The 17,652-nt window shown below is 29.8% G+C and overlaps 1 protein-coding gene across 2 annotated transcripts in view; it reads left to right on the top strand.

Moving 5' to 3' along the window:
* Positions 1-17,652, top strand: part of LOC107439363 (uncharacterized) — a 566,421-nt gene that overhangs the window by 517,476 nt on the left and 31,293 nt on the right. For both annotated transcript variants that reach the window (XM_043046915.2, XM_071183127.1), the window contains one exon: positions 9,118-9,250. In XM_043046915.2, the coding sequence (XP_042902849.1) occupies positions 9,118-9,250 (133 nt within the window). The remainder of the gene's footprint in view (positions 1-9,117; positions 9,251-17,652) is intronic.

Below are 17,652 nucleotides of genomic sequence, written 5' to 3'. Positions count from 1 at the left end.
AACATTAGGAGGTTCGTCACCTGCATACATCCCACTAGTTTATTTCAAAATTGGCGAGTCACACTTCCCTAGTTTCCCTTGTAAGCTACAGTTTTTCTAAATGACAATTTCAGCCCATTTTTTTGTCAAAATATATAAATTTAAAAACGTTATATATATAAAAGGGGTTGCGTATATTTTTTCGTCAAACTTCTTAGGCGTTAGGGCACATCATCAGGAATAAAACTGCTTAGGAACCCATGTCCGCAAATGTCGTCATACGAAAAAATTTTTAAATTTCAAAATATTTTTAAGCTTTATTTTGGTTCAAAAATATAAATTCTCGAGTTAATTGACACGTTTATTTATTCTACGTACACAAAATATAATCGCAACTGTCAAACGTCAAATTTGTTGTTTTCTCCTCAAAGTGACATTAAAAAAATAAAAAAATAAATAAAAAATTAATAAATAAAAATTAAAAATAAACAGTATTTTAAAAGTTCTAAATTAATTATTTGATAAAAGCTAAATAATGCCCATTTTACAACACTTAGACCTGGTTTCCGTTCACTTTTTAGTAATCATGTATTTAAAAAAATGAGTTTTTTTCCCTTTATTTATGAGATTAATGGCTCTCAATTCCTTTCTCAATTCGCCAGGGAAAAAATTGTTTTCTGCAGTAGACTAATCAATTGAAACAGAAGATTCATTTAAAAACCAACTAATCATTCAAGCTCCAAATCGAAACGTAGAAGATCCCTAATAGACTTTTTAGTTTTGTTTTTCGAAGAAACCCATCTCAGATGGAAGTAGAATTATTGTCTTTAAAAAACTTTCTCAACTTTCTCTTTTCCTTATGGCATGATTTATGGTGAAATTCCGACATAACTTCTTAGATAGTTATGTTAATAGTATCTCCAATCTTCAGATAAAAGTATTATTTAACTGTAAATTCACGCATTCTTGCGTCCTTTCATGTACTTTTCTCTTTTTTATTTCATTTTTTAATTTTGATTTACATTTTCTTTTACTTTATTTTATATCGTATTTAAACTTTATATTCTATTTTATAGTAGAATTGTTTTACTTAATCTAAAATAAAACTATTAACTGAAATATTTTGATTTAAAAAAACTGTTCAAGATATTGCAAGATAAAACAATGCAAGATTATGCATGCAAGATAAATAAAAAGAATGTTTTTATGATCATTATGAGCAAAAGTAAAAAAAATTCCAAATTTAAAAATTTAAAAACTGCAAAATTTAAAAAATTTGCCGTTTTCTAACTCATAAATAAAAAAAAATTTCATCAAAGAGTGGTTTCAAAACGTTATATGAAAACATAAAATTTAATTTAAATTTAATTCAATTTGGCTTATAAAATTTAATTTAAATTCTCATTTAGTTGGAAACATTTTTTACGGTAAATCACCGTTTACTGACATTTTAAGAAACCAACGTAAATCGTCTTACAAATGAAAAGACGTATAATTGAAGATTAAAGAAGATAATAACAATAGCGTAAGAGCACTGTTAATTGGAAATTTAATAGTATCGATATAGAGAACAATAGAGGCAGTAGTAACTAAAACTGAAGAAAAAAAAACATTTGTTACAAATTTGAATAAAAAAATTTACTTTTAATTAATGAACAAACTAACAGATGTATACTTTAAAAAAAGACGGGCGAAACTGACGTACAAGCGATAATGTATGTTTTTTTTTTTCGGCTGCATAAACAAACTATTTTAACATTGCTTAGAGCAGGGATGGACAAACTTTTTTGGTCGAGGGGCCAAAAATCAAGAAAAAAAAATGTTTGGTGGGCCAAGTAAAAACTTCAAAATTTAAGAAAGAAAAAAAAAAGTGATATACAAGTTTTAATTTAAATATTTAGTGGGATGAAGGAAATTGCGATTTCATTTCTAAAAGTTCCTTATATTAAGGTTCGAAGTGAGATGTGCTTATTTTAAGGAACAAGGCTAAATCCTTTTCTGTTAGTCTACTTCTGAAATAATTTTTTCTAAGGTTCATAATTGAAAACTCTTGTTCACGTATATAAGATTAAGCNGCAGTCTGCCAAATGTGAAGTGCAATTTACCTATATTAGATTCCATAAGTCAGCTCCTCGAGAGAGACAAGCGCTAGTTGGAGCCAATCTACGGCTATTCTATAAAGAACTTCTGCTTTCAACATTTTACCAATTGAAGCTGTCTGAGCTAACTATTTCCATCAATTTATGTTTTGTAGAACAAAAATAGAGAAAGCAAAAACTTCATCAGTACTTTGTTGAGAAAGGAAAAACAGAAATAATTTAAAGCATAGCCGACAAGAAAATGGATGTATATTGTTTATATTTGCCACTGATCGGCAAATAAAAATTCTATCCGCGGGCCGGATAAAATCTTCCAGAGGGCCACAGTTGGCCCGCGGGCCGTAGTTTGCCCATCCCTGGCTTAAAGTAACTTTTTTAACATTGCTTATATCAAGACTGAACTGAAATTGAAATAAATGAAGTATAAATGAGAAATTTATAAGCAGTACTTGTGCTTTACTGTATAAATAAAAAATAATAGTAATTTTTGAACTTAAAAAAAAGACGGGGGGGACGGCATAAAACAGATAATCTATGTTTTTTACGGTTACATAAGCAAACTATTTTAACATTGCACAGATCCAGACAGAAATGAGATTGAAATAAACGACGTATAAATGGGATAAATCGTAAACTCATAATTGGGTCAGCTACTCAACGCCGGTTGTAAAATAAAATAAAAATAAAAAACTTTACTACCGGCTCGCTCTGATTACAGTACTGGTGTAAAATATGCTTAGTGGTAGAACCTAATGAGGTAAAATCCCTTAGTCGTCGTTTAACCGTTAAGGGTTTTCGTGTTTTTTCTCTTCATGCAACGCGAATGTGGATTCGTTCTATCAAAAAGTCCAACAAAACTAGTTTGTCACAATGATTGACCTAGGAGTTGCCTTGTCTTCCCAGTTGAGTTCAAAATTATAAGACTACGGAGTTGAGTAATGATAGCTGCTAACCCAAAAATTAATCTCCGATTAAAAATTATAAAATTAAGAATAGTAACGCAATATGCTGTCTAACCCTTTTCCAATCAAAACTTAGATATTTTAAGTAAATTTCATACTTAGTATAAGAATATTCTTAAATCAAGTTAAATTAATTAAATTAACGAGAGAAGAATTTTAATATGAAACTTTACTAAACCATTAAATTCTCTAATCGATACAGTTTAATATTACAATAAGCTTGGATATTCATTCCGTTTATTAGCGCCATAAATTATCCGTGCATTTAATCAGTATATTAAACTTATTGGTGAAGAGTAAATTTTACTACTTCTAAGATTTAACCAGCCGATAGACGACGTGTTTTAACAAGTACAGGAGACCATTATTGAAAAACCATTACTGAAATAATTCCTAAATCACTTTTAAAATGACGATTTATATTTCCTGCTTCCAACCAATAAAATGGCGATTAAATTTGCACAAAACGAACTTAGTAATGTGATGCCTTTTTAAAACGCTGTCAATAGTAAGTCAATCAATAAGATTAAAAGAACAATCTTTATGTAGGCACGTTAACTTTTTTTATTGAAAATCAGTCACAGCCAGCTATTACATTTACTACTTTTCCTAAATAGCGTCATTAATGCGTTTAGAGATATATTTTAATGAATCATACTTCTTTTGTACGATATACATTGAACGGAATCCAAGATCATCAATTGTGCAGCGATGCAGATGTGTTTTCGGAAAATGTTTCTTTAAATTGCAGTGAAGTTCATTCTCGCGTTATAAATTTAAAATGGTTCGCTAAACGATAACGGAATTCTGCTGAACGTAGTATACAATACAGACATGTTATATTTGTATCGTATTTTCAAAATTATTCTATTCTGTTTGCGATCTTGTTAATTTTAAATAAACTATACATACTTAACAAGGAAAATACGGTAAAATAACAAATCATATTTAATCATTTAAAATTTCATTATACACGGAGGAAAAAAATCTGGTAAAATTACCGTGCTATATGGTAACGACTTTTTTGGTGAAAAAATACACTATAATTCTGGTAATTAAAACTAAAATATACGACATTTAAAAAATCCACTTGTTAATTTTTCCGTTCTTATAGTAACGATTTGCAGCTCGGTTAACGGTTATAACTCTTATTACCACACATTTAGTGTTACAATAAAAAACTAAATAAATTTATCCAAATAAACGTTTTTAAAAACCATACCCTATGGTATCATTATAAAATTACCAAATTTTATTACCTCATAAAAAATTATACTTTATTGTTAATTTACCAAAATCATTACCAAAGTGCTTCGGTTAAAATAACCTAGCTTTTTAGTGTTTCCATAGAGCCAGAAACACAGTAAATTTTACCATATTCTTGTAGTTTTTGACCATCATTTTTTCTCGATAGAAGAAGTCGTTCAAGTATCACAAAAGCATATATTTCCCAGATTGCTTATTTAATATTTAAACTACTTTATTATGTAACATTTGACCCTGTATTTTGAGGGTCAGCAACAATACGAAAAAAAGGTATGTTTGTTGAGCGAAAGTAAGTTTTTGTGTCTGATTTCGTAATTTAAAATATCGTCTGCACTAACTAATTAGCATAATTGAGATCCACTCCTTCCCTTGAACCACTACGATTGAACCTCAGTATGTGAAATCCAATCATTTGATTTGATCGAAAGTTATTCATAGTGTTTTGTTTATTTTTGTGCGCACTGAACGAGATGATTCAGAACAGCAACTACAAACTCCGAACGGATTCAGGACATATCATAAGTATTGAGAACTGCATAGTAACCCATAGCCATACTTATCGTAAGCCGCTAGCGGCGGTTTTGAATTATGAACTCAATGTTCGCGTGAATTCTGTTACTTTCATTTAGTTTAATTACCCTAATTTTATGTTAATTTTTGGGCTTTCTAATAAGCATTTCAGAAAATGGCACTAAAATTGTTTCAGATTGAGCTGTCATTTCGTAGTTGTTTGATTTAGAGTCACACACAATTTGCCAATTTTTTTTTTTTTTTTTGCGAAGTAGTAGATTACAATTAAATAGTTATTTATGTGCCTATATTGAATGCAATTTTTAATTACAATTATCAGAAAACAAAAAATTTATATACAATTAATGTGGTCACACCATTGTATGATCACATCGGTTTCTATGCAATTTTCATCTCTTTGATATGACCCATCTCCCGTCAAAATTTGTAACCGCTATACTGATAAATTTTGAAGCATTTAAAAATCTTACTCTTTACTGCATAGTAAATTTTAATTTCTTGTTTTTGTTTGCATATGTTTTGGTTTAAAGAAAAAAGTATTACAGGACTTACAGGAAGATCAGGGAAAACCTGGAATTAACAGGAAATTTTATTTCGACTCAGGAAAAGTTGCATTTTATTTTTACAAAAAAAAGGAAAATTCTTACATTGTACCTGGAAAATAATCAGTCAGTAACAGTAATCAGTTAATGAGATTTGATTTAAATAATTCCAACATTTATTACAATTGTTTGTTATAAAAATTCCACTTTTTAGTGAACATTTTTCATGTTTCCATCCTTATTCAATATTTTTTTTTTTTTGCTCACAAAATCTTATATATGATATTACAAGTTAAAAAAAATCAAAGTTTTGCAATGAAAAACTACATGGTATGGATAAAATAAGGTCAAGATTTGCATGAAAATTTCCCAAATTACCTGGAAAAGTAAGGGAGTTTTTTTTCTAAAATTAAGCGGGTACCCAAATGAAACAGAAAGAAATAATATTTAGTCTACAAGTTTGAACGAATAATTAAAAAAAAATCAATATTCGAAAACAAGTTGAGATATGCGTGCAAATAAGTATGCAACACGAACTATAAATAAGAACTGAAATAAATAAATTAAATTAAAATTTCAGTTTATTATCAGTAGCATTTTCATACTTACGATTTATTTTGTATACATTTTAACCAGACGGGAAAATGTTTAAATGATGGGACTATAATTTCAATATTAATTCTCATAAGCGTGAAGGGAATTACAAGATGATTTATAGCCCAAAATGTGCACACACACACAAAAAAAAAAAACTTTTGTTTATTTATTTTGCACCTTGGAATTGCAAAAGATTTTGAAGAAAAAGTGAAAGTAGACAGCAGCAATCCATTACGTATGATGTATACCCCACCCTCAAAACGCATGATTGATTACGGTAAAAGCAGCTTGAATTTCCCATGTCCAAATCTTTTCTTATGTGAATGAAAAGAATTCTATATTATATTTAAATTATTTTGCAAAAAAAAGAGACGTTTTTACTGTGAGAAATTAAAAGAAAGATTATACGATTATATTAAGAAAATAGGTTAAAGAAATCTAAATATCTCGAAAATTATTTTAATTGTTTACGTACAGTAGAAAAACTCTTTTAATCAAAAGCTGTAATTAAAAGAAATAATTATGTTTGATGTAAATTATGCAAGTTAATTAAGAATTCTTTATAATATGATTATACTAAGATAATAGGATAAAGAATTCGAAGTATCTTGAAAATTATTTTAAATGTTAACGCACTGTAGAAAAACTCTTTGAAACGCAAGCTGTAATTAAAGGAAATAATTATATTCGATATAAATTATGCAAGTTAATTAAGAATTCTGTATAGTATGATTATACTAGGATAATTGGATAAAGAATTCTAAGTATCTTGAAAATTATTTTAAATGTTAACGCACTATAGAAAAACTCTTTGAAACGCAAGCTGTAATTAAAGGAAATAATTATATTTGATGTAAATCATGCAAGTTAATTAAGAATACTGCATAATATGATTATACTAAGATAATAGGATAAAGAATTCTAAGCATCTTGAAAATTATTTTAAATGTTAACGCATTGTAGAAAAACTCTTTGAAACGCAAGCTGTAATTAAAGGAAATAATTATGTTCGATATAAATTATGCAAGTTAATTAAGAATTCTGTATAATATGATTATACTAAGATAATAGGATAAAGAAGTCAAATATCTCGAAAATTATTTTAAATGTTTACGCACAATAGAAAAACTCATTTTAATCAAAAGCTATAATTAAAAGAAATAATCATGTTTGATGTAAATTATACAAGTTAATTAAGAATTCTGTATAGTATGATAATATTAAGAACATAGGATAGAGAAGCTTGAGTATCTCGAAAATAATTTTAAACGTTTACGCACAATAAATAAACTCTTTCAATCAAAAGCTGTAAAAGAAATACATTTGAACCTCATTAACCCGAAATGGCTTAACGTGAACTGTCGCTTTACATAAAACACATGTTTAGTCCTGTGAGTCAGCAATCAATTATTATTGTGTTTTAAATGTTTAACTGGAAATTTTCAAGCTAATTATCGCTTAACATGAAAGGAACTTGACGCAGCAAAGATAATAAGCATAAGTGCCAATTATTCATTTTAAGGAATGCTATTTCTCTCCCCCCCCTTGTTAGAAGTAGTGCATAATATTTTATTTTACATCCATCGTTCAACAGCCGACCTAATTTTTTGGGTTTACGAATTTTAATGTATAACTCCGTTGCCTTGTAATTTTAAACACAATCCAGAAGACTTAGAAACTCTTGAATCAAGTATTGAGAGATATTTGCCTTCACAGAGGACTTTTTTGATGAAACTAACCCGCATTTGGTTTACATGGGGAGGAAAATCACGAAAACCTCCCACGGTTAGCCTGACGACTAGTAATCGTACTTAATAAATCGTTTTATGATTTATAAGATAAGATGAAGTCTGATTAACATTAAATAATTATAATAATCCCGCCAATTTCGCGTTAACGAGATTCGACTGTAATTATGTTTGATGTAAATTATGTACGTTAGTTAAGAACTCTGTATAATATGATTATACAAAGAAAATAGGATAAAGAAGTCTAAATATCTCGAAAATTATTTTAAATGTTAACGCACAGTAAAAAAACTCATTTAAACGCAAGTTGTAATTAAAAGAAATAATTATGTTTGATGTAAATTATGCAAGTTAATTAAGAATTATGCTTAATATGATTATACTAAGAAAATAAACTACAGAACTATAAATATCTTGATAAATATTATTTTAAATGTTTATAGACAGCAAGAAAGAAAAAAAGATTTTGCTACGTGAAATTAAAAGAAGTAATTATGGTTAAAGTGAATTATAAAAGTTAATTAAGATACAGTCGTTTGAATAGGCAGGAGAATTTCTATAATTATTATTGTCGGAAAAAAACTTTTCAGTGTGAAAAATTAAAAGAAAGAATTGCATATAATAAATTATTATGCAAAGAAAATAGGAACAAAACTATAAATATCTAGATGTAAATATTGTTTTAAATGTATATATACAGCATAAGAAAATAAAAAAAACTATTTGTTAAGTGAAATGAAAAAAAAAAATTTTTGTTTGATATGAATTATGCAAGTTAATTAAGATAACAGTCATTTGAATTGATATTTCAACAACTATTATTTTCGTAAAAAAAGACGTTTTTAGTATGAAAAAATAAAAGAAAGAATTGTGAATAATATGATTATGAATTTTCCGTGTTAATTGCGGATACAGTCGTTTAAATTGACAGAAATATTTCAGTAACTACTATTTTCGAAGAAAAAATTTCTTTGCGAAAAATTAAAAATGCAAACCGTGTATAAATATCTCTATTAATATTTTTTTATTTATTATTTAGCCTAAATATCTCTGAAATTATCCTTCTCTACACACAGCACAAATGTCACAAGCAGCTTTCTCAGCCTTAGAACCTTGATTAGAAGCAAAAAGAAGGTGTTGAAAATACTTTTTTTTCTCAACTTGACAACTTAAATTAACTAGATAAAAAAAAAATAGATTCTAGTGGAACAAAACATTCTCTTTCGTATGATCTAGCAAAAAATGCCAAAAACATTAAATAACATGCGGGGAACGTTAGAACTAAGAAAAAAAAGCAGCGGGAACTTAGTTGCCAATTTAATGTAATCTTTAAAAAAAAAATTATGTTTGTTTCTCATGTATAATGTTTTTTTTTTTTTAAATTTATCTGTAGTGCCTGAGTATACAAATGGAGGACAGAGAAACAGAAGAATTTGTGTTAGTAATGGAGCGTTACTACAGTCAACTAGTCGGAATGGAATTACCAGTTGATTGGAAAGACAGAGATCCTGAACCACTTGAAAGAGGTATGTTTGTCTTCTGAGTAAAAAAAGATTCAAAAGTGAGAAAGAGTTTGTCGCCCGTTAATGATTTTCCCCCTTTAATTACCAATACCAAAGGTGCTTCAAAAATCAGTTATGTAATTGTAGCTTCAATGGGGTATACTCAACTCAAGAAGAGGAAGACAGCTGATGCACAACCACATGACGTACAACCTCAGCTCAAGCTGGTTGTATATAAACAAGATGGCGGGTTAACGTTACAACTGTTAGGCTTGCTTTTTTTCTTCGTTAACTTATTTATTCCTAGTAATATACATTTCGTAAACTGATAACGGATTTGAAATCAGCGATACGAAAGTATCTAAGGCCTGTTTAAAAATTTCATACGACAGAAAACAAGAACTGTTTTCTAGTGATATTTATGCTACATTAAAACGAACTTAATTTCTAATAACATTTCCATATAAAGTAAAATTATTGCTTTAAAAACGAAATCAAAAAATATAAAGAATTTTTTTTTTGAAAACTATAATTTTAAAGTGATGCCGTATTTTTTAATAATACATTTGATTTATATCAAATGCTTTAGCCAAATAGTTTACTTAGAGCTTTAAAAAAATTTTCTTTATTTATACCATATAAAAACTATTAAGAATTTCGATTCGCATTTTATGATATCTAGTAAATCACTTTCTCTGCAAGTAACAATATAAAAAGCGTAACTTGTCACTTAGACTAGTACATTTGGGTAGATACTTGATTTATTAGAACATGTGCTGCCATGTAAAGAAATAAAAGTTCCATAAAAAAGAGCTAGCATTATTTTTTATTGAATGCGCCAATGGTAGCAGAATTAAGGAAAGCCATTGTATTATATTCATAGTCTTATTGCCGTGATTCTCTGTTTTTACGATATCAGATAGCAGCAATGTTAGGCTAATGGTTGAATAAGCATGCTGAAATTATGTAATTGTATATGGCATGCCGTAACCTTGACAGTGTCCTAAATACCCTTACATTTGGTGTACTCTGCATTTTACAGAATATGATTTAAGCTGTCATTGTTTGAATGGAAACACGCAGTAGTTGAAGTAAAATTATCCAACATTGTTTTAAAGAAACGGAATTTTCTAGAAGTAGTCTAGAAAATTTTTTAAAAAAAACTTCTTATTCCATCAGTTTTTTTTTCTTCTAAAGATTATTCGGTACTTATCAAACTATGCGACGGCAGTTACTTTTCAGAGTTGTCGCCAACTCGAACATTACCGATAAGTGCCGAATTTTGATGTTTGATGGATTGATATTTTATATCGATATTTAACATTATATCGCGATATTTCTCTGCTTTAACTTATTTTTATGTTGGTCAATATTTTTGATACCCGAAAAAAATTTATTAACGCTCAGAATATATCGTATTTCAGTAGTTATGGTCATGTATAATATTCACAATATTAGCTTTTTGATATGTTATGTTATCGATAATGATTTCGATATTAACGTGATCGATAATTTTATTTTGTAACTGGCGTTGAATAGCCAATCCAATCATGAGCATGTAGCTATCAATGTTCAACTCCGTAGCCTTGTAATTTAAAATCCCTACTTCTGGATCACTAACCTTCGTGGAAGAGTTTTAAAGGAACTAACCTGCATTTGCGTTACATGAAGAGGAAAACAACGAATACCTCCCACGGTTAGCCTAACGGCAAGTGGACTCTAATCGACTAGATATTTTACGTCAGCACTATGATCGGTGCGAACCGGGTGCAGAATTCGTATCTACCAGTCACTGTTGTGATTCGAATCTGGCTCACCTCATTGTTAGGCAAATGCTCTATTTGCGATATTTTCGTATTTCTTTCACTTTGTTATCATTAATGATCACGATGTTATCGAATTTGATAAGGATTTGGGTATTTTCAGTAACTGGTGAAATATGTATACTAGAATCTGGCGATTCTCCTACTTGCACTTGGCTTCATGGTCCCTATTACCTATAAAAACCTTTTATTCAATGGAAAAACACAGGTTGATAGAAGATTTTGTAAAATTCTTCCCAATTTGTTCAAGAATTTGCGTTTGTAGTTCTTATCTCGTTTCATTGTTAATTCTATAAATCCCTCTGTGTATGACGTTAATTCTATAGCATGCCGTTCTAAAACTATTTCTATAACACTATCAATGCTTTAAAATGTAAACAGATCCCTTAAAACCGAAAATCTTAAGAGCAAAAAAAAATATTTTTTTTGAGAAATTGGGGAAAAATAGAAACTTATTAAAAAATTATAAATAAGAATTTAGACACCAAGCAAAAGGTTCTGTGGTTAATACAACTGGTTCAATTGGAATTCGAAATTGGAGCTAGTTATTAAATAAAACTATTGACAATTCAAACACAAAACTTGATTATTACTACTAATTTGGATCATATAATTAGAACATATGAAATCAAATACGCTTCCCACTGACGAGTTATTAGGAAATTGTTTATCTTGCTATTACTAATAAATTTATGATGTAAACAAACAAATATTGAAAAAAAAATTATCATCGAAATTACATCTTTAGCAAAAATCTAATTATTTATTGAGAAGGTGAAAGGCAATTAGAGTTAGATATAGATTGTTTGGCTTTATACTGTGATATCAATCTTAACAAAGTTATATTTATGCTACGGTGAAAAAAACCAAAGTCTGGTAAATTCTAGGTTTCACCAGTAAAATCTGCCTTTCGTTAGAGTGGGTTGGTTAAAGTCCGAAGTATGCTTTAATAAGATTCCATTTCTGACTTTTATCAACCTTTGTGCTAAAACCTAAGAGTTACCAACTTTGTAAAACCCTAGGTTTTATCGGACTTCAGGCTTTTACAGTTGTCACAGTAAATACTCGAAATCTGGTAAATTCTAGATTTTACCAGTAAAACGTAGCTTTTACCAAAGAGGTTTGGAAAAAGTCTGAAATATGCTTTAATATGATTCCATTTTAGGCTTTTATACCGTGCTACTTAAAAGTTTCCAATTTGATAACTCGAAAGAATTTGGTAATAGGTTTTTATCGGTATAACCTTGGATTTACCAGGCTTCAGGCTTTTACCATAACATATATACTAAAACAAAATTAAAATAAACATAGAAGTATCAATTTGAATAGAAACTCTATTGGTACCAATTAGAATTGGAAATTATGTAGTATCGAAGGAAAAACCATCAAACATATTATAATCTTACATTTCAAGTTAGAAATATAGAAGTACTGAAACAACACGAATCTGTTGTGAATAGCAATTGTAAAGAGATATGTGCCTCTAAAGTAAAAAAACGCATATGTGCCTCTAAAATAAAAAAACGATGTCACAGAAGTTAAATATTTCAAGAGCAAGCTAAATCTGTTATTTTTAGGCTTACGACGTAGAATTTTGTATCTCTGAAACAAAAGACAAAATTGGATTCAAAATAGTAAAAATATTGATTGCATGAGAATTGCGTAGTATTTTTTACCACGGAAAATATATATTACCACAGATCTTGAAGAAGTAGAGAGTTGGTTGTAAGTAAAATTAAGACCTTACATTTCCGAATCCTCATAATTGGAAAAACACAATGCCCATGACCAGGATCTGTTTTGATACTTATTATATTAATGAAGAAGTATTACAATGTAACAAAGATAAGCGAAATCAGCAAGGAAGAAGTTCTCTTTTATGTTCGAAAAACTTAATATTAAGATTATGTACTCTAATGAATAGTTCCACTAAGATCAAGAATTGGTATTCCTATTTGTTGGTAGAAAAGAAAATCATTCTAATAAAATTAAATGAGGAACATTCCCGAAGTTTCTGAACTAACAAAGGAGAGTGGATTGCATTTTTATTATCTTATAGAGATTAAGGGATCAAACATAATTTAATATTGAATTCTTAGGATGTAATAACATAGCCCGATATAAAAAAGACATTATTCAATGATAAATTATTGAATTTCCAAAATTAGATTTTATTCCAATTTTGAGAAGTATTTGTATTAGTTAGCATTTCTACAAAATAAATAAAACTTTTTTTGAGTCTGGTTTGAAAATGAACATTTTTTGTTAAGCTTTTATTTTTATTTCTGGGCATTTTTCTTGCGCTTTTTTAAATTTAAATGCAAATTAGTCAAGTTAGTTTTCAATATTTTTTTTTAATTTTCAGCGTAACCTACAACGTTTCAAATTAAGAAAAAAAAAAGCTTTTGTTTCAGGGTGTTTTTCAAAAGTTCTCTGTTGTTAATTGAAATAATGCTTTTTAGCGAATAATGTGCTATTTATAGAACTGTTGCGAGCATTTAACAAATATTCGTGACTGTTAGGTTGAGTTTTACCTGTCTCTAGCCAGCATTTACAGCGCAAAATACCTATTGGAAATTAATTCATAGATTTTTTGAAAATTAAAAGCGTTTTGTGTTCAAGTTTTTTTAAATTTAAAATTGATTCTATTTGCTCGGATGCATAAAAATATGCAATAGAGAATTAGATACCAAGTGACGTCATCGTAGGTAAATCTCGTGACATTAGTCAATTCAGAAGCCAATCAGGTTCGATACACGAGCATATAAATAGCATGGTCAGGCATAATCACTTCCCTTGTTCTCAAGTTGCGAGTACCCAATTATTCATTAATTTTAAAGCTGTTTTTCGAAGACTATATCGTCATATGAAATAAAACATTTCAGCTAATAATTTTCTGTTTATGTCAGTGATTTGAGTTTGTAACAGTTATTGAGTTCGGTTAATTTTACCTATCTGTAGGCAGCTTCCTTAGCTCGCCAAATGGGTGAGTTTTAAAAATGTTTCATAGCTTTCAAAGTTATTTGTAAATTATTTTTGCGTTCTAAAGCTTGGGTAATTCTTTAAGGCAGGATTGTAAGTTCAGTTTAAAATTATATCGTCAACCCCTAGTGTTAGTCATCTAATCTGTTGCTTGTTTATTTTCCTTCATAAAAGGGTTTAAAAAAAACACCCTTAATTGATATGTCCAATAAAAAATGCTAAAAGTCGCTTGTGCATTTTTCCTGCTTCAAGTTCGAAAAATGGAATCCATTCCTTGAAAAATCATAAAAATTAGCTCGATATATTTTACTAAGCATTCTCCAGAAATTTCGGTCTCTTTGATTCTAAAGTGAGTCGCGTATTTTAAAAAAAAACCCTCATACAATTGGGTTCTAGCAACACAAAAAGAAGTACCATGCGATTTAAATTAATTGTTGTAGTTCATTTACGTCGCACTAGAACTGCACAATGGGCTATTGGCGACAGTCTGGGAAACATCCCCGAGGATGATCCGAAGACATGCCATCACAATTTTGATCCTCTGCAGAGGGGATGGCAGCCCCGCTTCGGTAGCCCGACGACCTGCATGCGAAGTCGAGCACTTTACGGTAGTAATGTTTAATGAGGACCAATACCGCACACCCTCGGTCCCTACGCAGACTGATCCAAGTGGTCACCCACCCGCACACTGACCACAGCCAGTGATGCTTGAATTCGGGGATCTGCTGGGAGCCGTGTCTTAACGACCAGTCCACTGCGGGACCGATTTAAATAAGATTTAATTGGGTACATATAAGCTACGTCAAGTGTGTGTGTCAAAACTGATTGGTTTCTGAATCAACAAATGCCACGATTTACCTACGGTGACGTCACTTGCAGGTATCCAATTCTGTAGAAAAACAATGGGATGTCTGCACATGACGTAGCGTGGCTATCTCGATTCTGATTGGTTGTTGGCATTTCTTACGTTGACAGCTGCTCTTTCCATTCTATTTCCAGTAAGCCAAGCCCGTCTAGTATCTATTCCCTTAAATGACACATTCTATACTATATATTTCTCTATATATTTTTCAATTCTTTCGCTATATATTTCTAACTTAACACAAAGACAGGCACGAAGCCATGTGGAACATAAACAAACTAATTATGCATCTAAGTTGCCAGGTACACAAAACAAAAAAATATATATGCACGATTGCAATAATTGTCTTTAGCCAGCATTTACAGCGCAAAATACCTATAGGAAATTAATTCATAGTTTTTTGAAAATTAAAAGCGTTTTCTGTTTTTTTAAATTTAAAATTGATTCTATTTGCTCGGATGCATAAAAATATGCAATAGAGAATTAGATACCAAGTGACGTCATCGTAGGTAGATCTCGTGACAATAGTCAATTCAGAAGCCAATCAGGTTCGATACACGAGCATATAAATCGCATGGTCAGGCATAATCACTTCCCTTGTTCTCAAGTTGAGAGTACCCAATTATTCATTAATTTTAAAGCTGTTTTTCGAAGACTATATCGTCATATGAAATAAAACATTTCAGCTAATAATTTTCTGTTTATGTCAGTGATTTGAGTTTGTAACAGTTATTGAGTTCGGTTAATTTTACCTATCTGTANTTTTTTCTTTTCTTCCAGACGTGGACACGTACCTAGGTTTGCAAAACCCTTAACCGTATAGTCCACGTCTGGACGACAGTCTAGCTCGCACAAAGCTCATAACTGCACAATACAGATGACAATAAAGATGACAATAATTCGTATCACATTACTTAAATTAAAAAAAAAATAAATAAAAAAAATTGAAGCAAAGAGAACAATAAATGAAGCGAATTTTGTTATATACATAATAATTGAAACAAAAGAAGCAAAAAGAGAACAAATAAAGAAAATGTAAACGAGGACGAAATGTATAATGAAGGACGAAATGTATAATGAAGGACAAAATCAAAAACTGTTAAACACTATCAAGATTACATAAAAAGTCAGGTTTAATTAAAATTTTAATAAGGAGTCGTTTTCTGCTAGAAAATTCATTACGTTAATTAATTTAGAGTTTAATGTTTTATTTGTAAGAAAATTTTTTTGCCCCGGTTAAGCTGCTCGATACTTACTAGACACTCGATAAGTTACACGTTACTTACAAGGCACTCGTTAAGCTGCACATTACTTGATGGCACTCATTGAGCTGCACATTATTTACTAGGCACTCGTTGAGCTACACATTACAAGGCACTTGTTAAACTACACATTTCTTACTAGGAACTTGTTAAGCTGGTCATTACATATTAGGCACTCGTTAAGCTGCATATTATTCATTAGGCATTCGTTATGCTGAACATTACTTACTAGGCACACTTTAAGCTGCGCATTATTTGATAGGCACAATTTTAAATGAAAATATGATTTTTGCTGAAACAAGAACGTTTTTGTAAGCTTAAATTAATATGTTACTCATTTTTCAATATCCAACAAACCAATCAACCAACCAACAAATTAGTTAATAGAATCAAACGGTTCCAAATATTATTACAACTAAGGAAATTTACATAATTATATTAATTTATTTTTCAATATTTATTTATAAATGTGGTAAACAAACTTCTAAACTTTAATGATACATATGCCGTTAATGTGAACATTATCTAGGTAAAAAGTAGGAAACTCTCAATTCCGCACTTAAACGGATCACCCTAGTTGAAGTACACATTAACGACTTTTGCATTTTGGGGGTAACATGTATATTCTTCGACTTGTTTTCTAGTTTCTTCTTCAATTCTGATGAATTTCAAGAAAAAAAATTAGGAATTAAGTAAAAAGAATTAAATATTTAAAAACCGAAAGTTATATTTTTCTTTCATTAGAACAAAAGCACGCTTTTAAGCGCGTGCGTGTGCAAACGAATAGAGTACTTTTTCTTTCTTTATCTAAAATGCGTATATATAGAACAATAAATTATGAGTTGCGTAAAAATAGCTAGAATATTTCTTCCAGGCTGCATTTTTCTTGGCGTAGTCACTTAATCGAAACGCCAAATCGGCTGCTGCGACCGTGATCTTCGATAGTTTATTTAACCAGGTTCTTATCTGGTTTTAACATCCATGAACTCACTTAATTAAAAAAAAAACATGGATCTACCACGTGAGTCAAAAAATTCGTTATATGCTGAAGACGTTCTAAATCAAATGAGATGAAATAGGTTGTTAAGAGTATGACGAAAATATTTTATGACTAGAACGCCATTTCTTTGTCTCTATGGTAATAGAACAAAGTAGAATAATAAAGATTTCGGGATTCGTTCGTTACTTATTATAGTAAAAAATTCGATTGCATTGCCAACAATAGAATTATTCCAAAGAACAGACGTCAGACGCACGTGGAATTACTTGAAAAAACGTGGATATCGAAATTTCTGTGAAACAAAAGTGACAAAAGAAAGCATTTAGAAAGTTTGATTTTGTTTGATAAATTGGTGTAATAAAACTTCATGTATAAACACAATAAGTATTTTAAAAGATCATTGGCTTGCAACAAAAGGTGGCGAAATTGATATCAGAAGTTATTTACAGTCGCTGATCACTAGAGATAGGTGACATATCTTTTAATATATATATATA

This window comes from Parasteatoda tepidariorum, chromosome 7 (genome assembly GCF_043381705.1).
Source record: "Parasteatoda tepidariorum isolate YZ-2023 chromosome 7, CAS_Ptep_4.0, whole genome shotgun sequence".
Lineage (NCBI taxonomy): Eukaryota > Metazoa > Arthropoda > Arachnida > Araneae > Theridiidae > Parasteatoda > Parasteatoda tepidariorum.
Note: the sequence above shows the minus strand (reverse complement) of the source record. Positions and strands in the feature narration are given on the sequence as shown.